This window comes from Copadichromis virginalis, linkage group LG1 (assembly GCF_057382275.1).
Source record: "Copadichromis virginalis isolate Kocher_CV1m ecotype Utaka linkage group LG1, C_Virginalis_male_GT1.1, whole genome shotgun sequence".
Lineage (NCBI taxonomy): Eukaryota > Metazoa > Chordata > Actinopteri > Cichliformes > Cichlidae > Copadichromis > Copadichromis virginalis.
The window spans coordinates 7285595-7297156 of record NC_140618.1 but is presented as its reverse complement, the minus strand read 5'-3'; the positions used below and the strand labels follow the sequence as shown (position 1 = coordinate 7297156).

General features: G+C 39.1%; 1 protein-coding gene across 2 annotated transcripts in view; it reads right to left on the bottom strand.

Moving 5' to 3' along the window:
* Positions 1-8482: 8482 nt before the first annotated feature.
* The window catches only part of mrpl46 (mitochondrial ribosomal protein L46), a 9601-nt gene continuing 6521 nt past the window's right edge, over positions 8483-11562 (bottom strand). The window contains exons 3-4 of one of the 2 annotated variants that reach the window (XM_085441174.1): positions 11072-11242; positions 8483-8947 (exon numbers count right to left, since the gene is read on the bottom strand). In XM_085441174.1, coding sequence (XP_085297300.1) covers positions 8703-8947; positions 11072-11242 — 416 coding nt within the window. In that variant the 3' untranslated portion in view covers positions 8483-8702. Of the gene's footprint in view, positions 8951-11071; positions 11243-11562 lie in introns of both variants that reach the window. The other variant, XM_085441098.1, reaches the window with a different exon arrangement.

The following is an 11562-nucleotide window of genomic DNA, read 5'->3' as shown; positions in this document are numbered from 1 at the left end:
TATTGTTTTGCAACACGTAAGCATAATGTCACATCCAATCTGCCACGGGTGTCACTGAAGATGAAGATGAAGTATGCCATTTTGTGGAGGCTTTTACCCCTGATAGTGCCTGAAAGTGCCACAAGTGAGTGTACTATTATTAGACCAGGTCACCCCAATGGATCTGAGCCCCTCAGCCTGGCAGTGCTTCGCTCTGTGCATTGAACTTCAAAGGACCAAAAGAATAAGGTTAAAAAATTCAGTGGCTGCTTTGGAATCAGTTTGAAATCCCCAGTCAGAACGAGGCCAGTGTGAATATAACAGTGTAGCGGCAGTAGTAACATCTCCTGCTCTGTGTGCAGCAGTTTCAAAACCTGCAGCAGGGGTTGAAAAGCTGCCATCGGCCACCTCTGAGATACGAACCTCACCCTCTACATTTTCTGCTTCTCTTTTTCCGTTTCCAGTGGTGAAAAACTGCAAGACCTTTTCTTTGATTTTTGTTATCCCAGTGCTATCTTTGTGTCTTGATGAAGAGCAAGACTGTTGACTCACCTCTGGCAAGATGAGGAAGTGAGACTCTTTAGTGGAGGAAAGTTATGATCCTCCACCTCTGCCTCTCCAGGTGTTCTGACGTTTGCATGTCTCATACGATACAAGACAATTAACTAATGTGGAAACTACTACACTCACTTCCTTAGAAAGCAGTTATATAATGTCTCTTTTGTGTCTGGAGGAATATTTAAGTGATGCTGGTGATCAGGATTGTAAAATTTGTTTTAAAGATTACAAATTAGAACAAGTAACCTACGAACTGAGGTGTGGCAGGTGAGAAAAATGGTTATTAACCAGGCAAGGAAAATGTGCAAGTGGGAATATAAAAGTTTTGGGAAACCTAATGTACTGTTAAAAATCGTTTTCTTCATTGTTTATCAGTTTGAAATCTGGTGACATGAATAACATTGGTCATCAGTATTCATGTGGATCTGATCTATCAGTTAAACATTTTTCATCAACCACACATACACACGGCAGCTTTCTCCTCAAGCTGGACAACGTGCCATTCACCCTTCAAAGACTAATCAGGAATGGCTCAAGAAACCTGACTACAGCCAAAAATGTTGAGTGACCCTCGACACCCCAGTTCTTAGTTCATCCCCATCTGCTTGATGCACCAGGTGGACCCACAGAGGGCCCACATCATAACCTGCAGGCCCCAAAGTATCCACTACCAACTTAACAGTGTTACAAATTTATATGATAGCCTCAGAGGGTCAGTGTCCATAGCATGACAGGGCTCAACACAATACTGGCAGCTTCAATGTTACATATTGGAGTACCCTTTTAATAATACCTGTGAGAGGTTGGAAGATGTATTATTAATCATTCCTTTTATTTATTAATTATTGATCAATATTCAAATCCTTTTCCTGAAGCTCCCAAGCTTTTTTATGCTTCCTTAAAGATTCTGCGAGGTGGAAATTCTTTTATTTGTACACTTTAAATAATGCACCTCTGTTCTACATTTCAGTTAGATCCTCCCAGACCCTCCTAATTCAGCAATCACCCTAATTCCAGTGATTGCTCCAGTAACATGGAAGACATCGTGCAGCTGTTTTCACTGCGCTCAGTAGCACTTTGCAAACTCAGGCTAGTGTAAAATAAAAGAAGTGCCCCCTAGAAGTGTTCTTCTACATCTCCATACAGCTAGGGATCTCTAAAATTGAAGGAGAAGGCACATCCTGGTTTTCTGTCCTACGGTTACGGTTACAAACTGATGGGCTGGCCCTTTATTCCCAACTTGTTTTGAATTCAGAGTTCATCCATGTCCTAGACTGCCTCAACAGCAAGTGGTAGTTTACTGCTTTAGTCTGGGGGCACCTTGACATTGTTTGGGGAACAAAAATGACTCATAAGTGATTAAAAGATTTCTGTGGTTACTAGCAATGCTTTGGTGGTTTCTGGATTCAGACTGGCAATTTCTGATTCCCAAGTCAGCTTTTCCTGATCTCTAAGGGCTTTTCAATACAAAAAGCATAACGATCTTTCATGTGACTCCCCTTAGAGATTAAAGCATCCACTGTTTCTCTTTTTGTGCCTGTGATTGATATGACTACAACTGGGCTGAGGGTAGCAGTGGGCTAATGTCAGTCCTTCAGAACACTAAGGTTCTGTGTGCAAACTGAATTGTCCAACAGTTAGAAACGGCCTTGTTTAGCGTGCCCTGACCTTCGCATCCCTCATCTCGACTGTCAGAGCGGGTTCACATAGCACTCAGGCACTCTCACAAACAGCTCAGGCTGCTGGCTTTCAACAAATCCTGAAAATAAAGATGGAAAAATCTAATGGCAATGTCTACAACATTAATAACATCCCGTCCTAGTAGACACAAATAGACAGAACAGGCTGGTTGCAGGCAGTGAATGGGTCGGGAACATCAGAATGCTCTTACCTAAGACGAATTGTTCTAGCTATTCCAAAGGAACATTAGCCTGATATGATGGATATTTTGTATGTGTTAGAGGAAGCCAAACTGATCAGAAAAACTCTGCAGTCCCCCTCTGAGGTCACCACACAGGCCTAATCACACTGCTTCTCACAGTCATCTCAGAGGCTGATGTGCAAATACTGCCATCTACTGCTAGACAGAACAGCCTGGTTGCATCTGAAGCTCATCAGTTTATCTCCAGCGGGCCTTTCAGACCCACACAGTTCAGCATCAAGAGTGCACTCAACACTGCAGCAACACAAATCAGTGCTCAATTTTCAAGGACCCGTTTTTAAGCATTTATGAAACATATGAGTGAATTTCTGAATGATGGCTGGGCCTGACAAAAAAAGGTCTAAAAAATACTGTGAACGCAGCAGGACTAAATTATGAATCATACCCTGTAATTAAGTAATGTTTCTGTGCTCAATTCAACTTGCAATGAAACAGCTCTTCAAGTCAGACCCCAATAATTAAAGGCCAATTTGATGCATCTGCACTTTTTCAAAAAGCAGACAACATCCACATGCAAAACATGAACTTTTGCTAAGCTTTATAGGAATACTGCATATCTGAAACAAATATGGTGCTTGCAGTGTGTTACAGCCTCTTAGAGCTATTATATAATCTCTTCTGTTTTGTTGATGCATAAAATCTACTGATGTAGCTCGACTAATATTAAGCTGCTCGCAGTTAATTTATTTTTTTTTTTTTTTGCATTTTTTCATCTGGCATAATAAGCGATGAAAAGCTTTGAGCTCAAAATTTGGCATGTCTAACTTTGGAATTTGTGACCTCTGAGTTGAATTGAACACAGCATGAGTCAGCCAGTAGCAGGTCTTTAGTGTGTCATGTCAAACCCTTTTTTAAAAATAGGTGCCATGAATGCAGTAAAAGTGAACATTAGAACAAATTACTGATGTGAGTGGGCACTGGGTTGTATTTAAACTGTTGTGTCATGGCTTTTTCGTGTTGTGTGGGTGTTTTGATCATATCTTTCCAAAACATTTTGTCTTTGTTGGGAAATGTGTGTCCACCTCTGCAAAACGGCCAACTGCAAGTCACTCCCACCAGCTTTTACACTTATTTTTACAACTTAGAATGTGGAATCCTTAAGGGACTTAGAACCTGATGTGATATTGCTCCAGTAGCTTCCTAACAAAGTTAGGATACCCAGCTGAGAGAGAAGCTACTCACAGTTCAATAATATGGGATTGGCACCAAAACCCCAGCCTAATCAAATTACGCTCACTGGCCACTTTCTTAAGTGGAGACATCGTGGAGATGACCTGTTAAAGTTCAAACTGAGTATCAAAAATGGGGAAGAAAGGTGATTTAAGTGACTTTGAACATGGCATGGTTGATGGTGCCATAAAGACTGGTCTGAGTATTTCAGGACCTGCTGATCTGTGGGATTTCCCACATAACCATCTCTATAGTTTACAGAGAACGGCAAAAAAAAAAAAGAAAAGAAAAAGAAAAGAGAGACAAAATACCTAGGGATAGGCACTTCTCTATGCTCTCATTGCTTTGTTGATGTCAGAGGTCAAAAGAGAATCCCCAAACTGCTTCAAGCTGAAAGGGTTACAATGAAGGCATGCAGAACAGCACTGAACCTTGAAGCAGATGGGCTGCAGCAATAGAAGGCCAAACCTGATTGTCACTCTTTTCACCTAAAGACCAAAAACCAAGGCTACAGTTTGCACAGGCTTTTTAAAAAATGGATAAGAGAAGATTGTAAAAAAAGTTGCTCTTTCTGATCAGTTTAATTTCTGTTGCAACATTCAGATTGTAGAGTTAGAATTTGACATAAACAACAAGAAAGCATGGATCCACCCTGCTTTGTATCAATGGTTCAGGTTGCTGGTGGGGACATAATAGTGTGGGGGGACATTTTCTTGACACACTTTGGGCCCCACAGAACCAATTAAACATAATTTTTTATTGGCCATGCCCATCCTTTCCTGACAACAGTGTGCACATCTTCTGATGGCTATTTGAAGATGACAGTTCCCTGTACTTATAAGGCACCACCTTTTGGGTGTAGTGAAGGAGACACTAATGCAGCAACTGTGTGACGCTATCATGTCAATAAGGATCAAAATCACTGAGGAGTGTTTCCAGAATCTTGTTGAGTCAATGCCATGAAGAATTAAAGCCATTCTGAAGGCAAAACTTTATTTATATGGCGCCAAATCTGTGACAAAGACAGGACAAAAGAACGCTGTGGGACACTGAGGGCCTCAAGTGCCAAAATTAATCAATCAGTGCAGACACGACCAAAAAGACAACTATGTAAATATTAGTTTGAATGGGATTTAGTATTTATTTATTTATTGTCATTGTCAAGAACAATGAAATTGCGTTTGGGGCTTCCATACAACCCCAAAAAAAAAGAAGAAAATAATAAATACCCCTTAAAACCCAAGTGTACATATTTAACCCAGTGTGACTCCAATGCAATAAGACAATCCTTAGCAATAATGTTCGTAGAAATTCAGACAAAGACCTGAGAAACATGACAAAATACAACAATGCAACCCATTCAATATTATTGTACTGTGAGATATGATATCAGATATGATAGTTATCTATTTAAGAAAGGGGGGGGGGGCAGGAGGGGGAAGAGAATAAAGATATGATGCACCAATGCAGACCAGTTCATTGCTATTAAGAAGTTGGATATGGTTATTGTCCGTGAGAGGGGGGCAGAGAGTTCAGGAGCCTCACAGCCTGTGGATACAGGCAACAATACATCATCCCTAGAACACAAAGACACAGGAACCAAGTACAGACAAATGAGGAATTAAAGGAAAGAGCAGCATAAAGTGTCCTAATAAGGTTTTGGACCTCCATGTGCTACATAAGTAAGTTTTGGCACTGATTCTCCAAGACGATTCTTCCCAAACATATTCCCTCATGTGGTGTTTTCATGATGATGATGATGATGGTGAAGAGTGCTGTCTATAATATCAATCCAAAATTTCTTGATGTTCAGCTGAGTTGAGATCTAGTGACTTTGAAGAACAAAGCATGTGCTTTTATCGTGTTTATATTCATCAGTGGATCTATGACTGAGCGTATGGTTGTCCTGGAAACCACTCGCAGCAGGATAGAAATGCTTCATTATAAGATAAAGGTAATCAGTCTGAACCACTTTGTATTGATTTGCAGCCCCTTTCCCTTTCCTCTCAGGGGATGGGTGAACCAAAACCATGACAGCATAACAGAGCCCCCTCACAGAGTTTAGGTTTTCCCTTTTAATGTCATTTTAACTAGTCATTGTCTATTATCAACATTCAAGATTACATTACAGATATCTGGAGAAATGTTTCGTTTTTAATATATGAAGTAAAATGTCAAGTGGAACTTTGTAGATATCTGAAATGAGAGTTGTTCCCATTAATGATGAGTCAGAATGAACATTCTGGATATCAAAAATGAAATTATGGATATCTGAAATTGAAAGCTGAACACACGTGAATGACAAAGTGTCAGGTTTTGTACAAGGAAGATTTCTTTGTGGCTATCTTGAATGTTTGTCTTGCCCATTTGAAGGAGGAAGGAATTGAATTACAGTCAACTGTGACTACTAAATGTTGAAAATAGCACTTGTACAGTTAAGGGGTTTGGGGCATCTTAAATTTAAGTTTGACCATTAAAACTAAACTCATGCGTAACCTAAAATAAAACTAGATGCAATGCAAAAAATGTCATGATTTGAATATTGTCCTATATCAGTGTTCAATATCAGTATGCTTATATACAGAATAAGTTATGATACGCACTGGGTAAAGTTGATTAAAGTCAAACTTTAAGTGAGTATGTATAATGTATATATGAATATGTATATATAATATATGAAATATTAAAATTATGTTTTAAATGGTTTTACATGTTATAATCAAAGGCTGAATCTTAGCTATAGCACTGCCCAGATTGATGGAAGTTGGTGAGTAGTAAAATTCACAATTGGAAAATAACAATGAGTCTAAATATTTTAATACTGTAGTCTGTATAAAAACAAATGGAAAAAGAATTCATAGACTACTTGGACTACGACGACATTCTCAATGAAAGGAAAGTTTTCACTTGGAAGAGTTGGCTTAGGTTTCTTTTTAAACATTAGGTGGAAACATAAGTGGAGCGCCTGAGAAACCTTCTGCAAGGAAATTCATTTCAGTTTGTGCATCCTGGTAAATTTTGTGGTGCAAACGTTATCATTTATGTAAAGCAGGCATGTCCAACTCCAGTCCTCGAGAGCTACTGTCCTGCAGCTTTTAGATGCATCCCTGTTCCGACACACCTGAATCAAATGAACTGCTTGTTACAAGGCCTTTACCAGACTCGATGGCATGCTGAAGAAGTAATCCAGTCATTTGATTCAGCTGTGTTGGAGTAGGGATGCATCTAAAATCTGCAGGACAGTAGCTCTCGAGGACTGGAGTTACACACCCCTGTTGTAAAGGAATATATTGCTGATTAAAAAAAATCTCATTTAATACTCTCACTAATGAGTCAACACACATGCATGCATGATTTAATCTTCTGTCCTCTTTTGTGTCTTTTGTCTAGAGAAGTCACCTCTTTAAATATGCATGGGGCACATGTTCACACTATTGATAAATTAATTTTAATTAATTTATAACCCTCTGGACTTAAATAGCTCAGATGTGTTTCAGCATTACTTCTGCTCTCACGTTCAAAACTTTCTGCACAAGACTGAATCCCACGAGTGTGTTTTGGGATGAATTTTGAAAGAAAAAAAATCCAAACTGTGTTATTGAGAAAGCTCTAAACTAGAAAAAGAGGCAAGCTTGCATTGAAAGGATTTAGCAACCAAGCAAACAACACTTCTAAAGTTGAAAATTTCACCCAATGGTTGGAAGAAATTATTGGTTTGAGACTGTTTGAGATAAATGTCCTTCTTGAACTCCATTTATTTTTTTCCACACACCTGTCTACATTTGCACAGCACTATGTGTGCATGCATGTCTGTGTATTTGTAGCGGGGATAATTACATTTGCCCCAAAAGATTTAGTGGTTGTATGAAATCGTATTTTATATTCAAGTTTAAAAATAATAAACACATTGCTGAAAAAAAGGAATGGGCCCCATGTGAGATTTTCTTGCTTCTTTGACAAACTTTGTGACAGTGTGAAAATTAAATACTTTCTACCAAGTCTTCTACTGCATTCATGCTTATTTATTAGACAAATGTTTGGGCTCTAAATATTCCCTGCAGCACCCACGAAATCCGTGTCTATCCTCTTCTTCATATTGCATGACGGGCAATCTTAATTAGGACCGTCTGTAGCTGTGTAGGCTATCAAGCTGTGATAAATGATATGACACATCATCTCTGGAGGCCTACTATTGGCTGATATAGTACTTGAGGGAGGACACTGTGGGTAGATCATAGCCCTCATTTTAATACTTGCATCAGCATTGAAGAATTGCACTTTGTTTTGAAAGTTGCTTTCAGGTGTTACTTTCAAGCTTTTTTTTTATTGTTTTTTTCCCCTAAGTTTCATTTTTGCCTTGATTTCATAGTATTACTTAGAGGGATGGTTAGAGGGTTGTGATCTGTAGGGCAGGAATCAAACCAAGAAAAGGATATCTTCATCTCATTGGTCTATGTTTAGGTCCGTTCTTAAGAGCATTTCTTTGAGCACAAAATGAGCCAATCCAGGACATCTCACCATGTTCTGCCAGAAAACACGTTCAGATTTGTCTGGGGCATACATGATTTACTTTTATGAGAATGACCAGTACAAGGAAAAAAACATTGTTGGTGATGGCATGATGTGTAGGCACAGATGATGCTAGTGTGCAGCGAGGTGGAACCTTGAAGACAGCCAATATCACACACTTAGCGTCCGTTTCCATGCTTGTAAATTTACATTACTTTTTCAGTAAATCGCCACCTAGCACCTCCATTCCCATGACATACCTGATCAGGTAGTATATCTAGTGAAAATTAACATCTACCCTAAACCTTTTGAAACTTGTCCCAGGCAGATACTCCTAACAGACAAAAATATCACATAGTCTCAGGACAACATTACAATCAAGTAGATATTACTTTGGTTCAAGTGTGAAAAAACACTTTATTTGTAGAATGAAATATACAGACATGTCACAAGATATTCTGAGATACAAGATGACAGATAAGCAATAAAGGTAACTTTCTGGGGCTCATAAATGTAAGTCAATGTCCCTGTATAACGTTAAGTGTCACAAGTCTAGGATGAAGCGTTCGACCTTCATCATGTACGCTGGTTTGAGGTATTTCTGCAGTTCACTCTTCTTCACCCACAGAAAAGGAGCTTTTTTGGTTTTGGGAGGGGCACCATCTGCCAGGATGGCTTTGAAGAAGAATACTTTTGTCCCGATTGAGTTCTCTGTCCGAATGGCTTTGGGCAGTTTGTACTTGTACACTCCGCAGGGGGCGTTGCCAAGGAAAGTCGCCTTGAAACCAGCTGCTGCAGGTAGGAAAACAGGCTGTGAGTTCATGCAGATGGAAACAAAAGTGCAGATGTTGCTAACCTTTATGCAGCTTTTAACACTTTCTAATGGTGCCGCTTTATGTTGTCGCATTCCTGTGGATCATCAGTGTTTGACTCCTCTAATTAAAGTGTTACATCACCCTCATATTCTGTTTCTCTTCTGTGCTGCGACAACAACCCACTTTTTAATCTAATGTCATGTCGTGTAAATCCCCACGGTCGCTGCTGGCTCAATGTGCAGAGTGAGGCACAACACGGCCATGTTAGATTCTCACCGAGTCCAGCTATATTAAAAATGGATCAACTTCTGCTCCTCTAAGACACCTTAAATAAAACCCTCTACCAAATGTTATTGTCAGGGGAATGGCTTAGGAAGTGATTGATGGAGCTGACACATTAATAGCTTGAGAAATGTTGTGAAATGGTTTAGTACAGTCAGTCTGTGGACTCTTATTTAAATGCTTTAAAGCTTGGATACATGTTGAGAATCAGACAGTTAATATATTTAATGTGAGGGATCATTACTGGGTGACTGGGAATATTTCTGCCATTAGTCATCAGCTTCACCTCTCACCCTTAACTTTGGTCAAATCGTCTGCTTATTATTTCTGAAACAGACTCTAATCTACGGCTGAGATCAGTGGACGTCTTAGCGGAGATGACAGCTCGGGGCCAAGCACTGCTCTATGAGGTGTATGCAAATGAGTTTTCAGAGGGGATTTACAGTAAACCTCTTGTTGTGGGTAATGAATTTATGAATGATCACATCAGACTTTAAAGATCCTTAGGATAAAGCTGGATCATTATAACAAAAGAGATCAGGATGCTAATACAGTAAGAATGCAGCAAATGAAGCATGTGGACAATAAGTTTGGATATTAACAGTACCTCAAATCCTGCCCTTAACACTTATTTTAAAATGTGCTTAAATACCCAACACACACTTGCACTTTGGGGTACTTGTTTAAATGTGGGAAGTTCTTAACTGATAAAAACATATTTAACAAATATCAGCAGATTAATTTGTTTTTGCTTCACCTGCTACATAAGGCTGTCCAAAGACTGGATCCGTCTTAATACCCATGTACAATGCTATGAAAAAGTATTTGCCTCCTTCCTGACAAAGTCATCAGTCTATAAAATCTTACAAACCCATTTCAGAGATGTTAGGACTGCAGTGAACCACTGTGAGTGCCATTATCCACAAATGGAGAAACCCTAAAACAATGGTGAACCTTCCCAGGATTCATCCAGGGGATCAGTTTATGCCATGAAGCTCAACCCCACTTGGATTATGTAGCAGCACAGTGATTGGGAACACTTCAGCAGGTCCACCTCTAAATGCCTCAAAAAAAATAAAGGTTTTAGAGCAGTCCAGTCAAAGTCCAGAGTAAAAACAGACTGAGATGCTTTGGCATAATTAAGGCTTTGACCTTGAAATCAGAAATGGGGCAAAGCCTTGTTCACAGCATTTTTTGAATAAAATATGATTTAAAAAATTCTTTTCATCCTTCTTGACATGAGAATACTACTAAAGAGACAAATGTTTCAAATCCCAGAAAACTGAACAAGGAATAATGAATTAGACAGGATGTGGGTACTGGGACATGCTCTATGTATAATTAGTGTAGTTTTATTGGGCTGTACAAAATCTGAAAATATTTGGGGTTTAACATAAATATGTTCAGATATTTAGATTTTACAATTCATTTCATATTAAAGTGGGCTGCAATTAGCCAAAATATGAAGGCTTTCCAAAAATCATGAAAATAAAGTATTTTCCATCATAAAGCATCAAATATGAAGGGAATTAACTGCAATTTACATCCCCGTTTATTAATGGGAGGTTTATCAACTAACACTGTGTTCGTAGTGCTGATGCCTTAGTAATTCTCTGATTTAAACCAGCACTAATTACAGTTTAGAGAAAAATGATTTAATCAGGAAAATAAGGGCAGATTAATCAAAAAAAAGTAGTCACAGACCCATTCAAGTTTGAAGTACACCTGAATTAATGTATAAAATCCATAAGAAGCTGTTAGGAAACTAAATTTGTTAAATAATTCTGGTGCTTAGCAGCCTGAAAACTTAAGTTACCTGGCAGGGAGGTGAGAGCTCTCTCAGCCGTCTGTCGCAGCGTTTCCCCCTCCTGCCACCGAGTCTGAGGCAGCAGCCAGAGCTTCTCATCACCCACTTCCTGCTCAGCCAGAAGAACCAGGGAGTCGGCCAAGCAGCGCTCTGCTGAGGTCAAGTCTTTATCTACATCAGCTAAACCAGAGACAGGAGGCAGTCAGCAGCTTCACAACAGCTCTGTCGTTGTCTGCAAAACTCACACTAACTTTTCAAATGTCACAGGGAGCAAAATGCTAATTTAGAATTCCAGAGCAAATAGATTTTCTGAATATCAAAAAATACATTAAAGGCTATTCGCTCTCTGGTAATTTCATTTAAATCCAGCTCTGTGAGACTCCTTCAGATAATCTAATTTTCATTCTCATTACTTGATTAATGATTGGAGCACCACTAAAGGCTGAATACTACAATACATCACATTAAATTACAGACATTTCATCAGGCACATTTGCAGT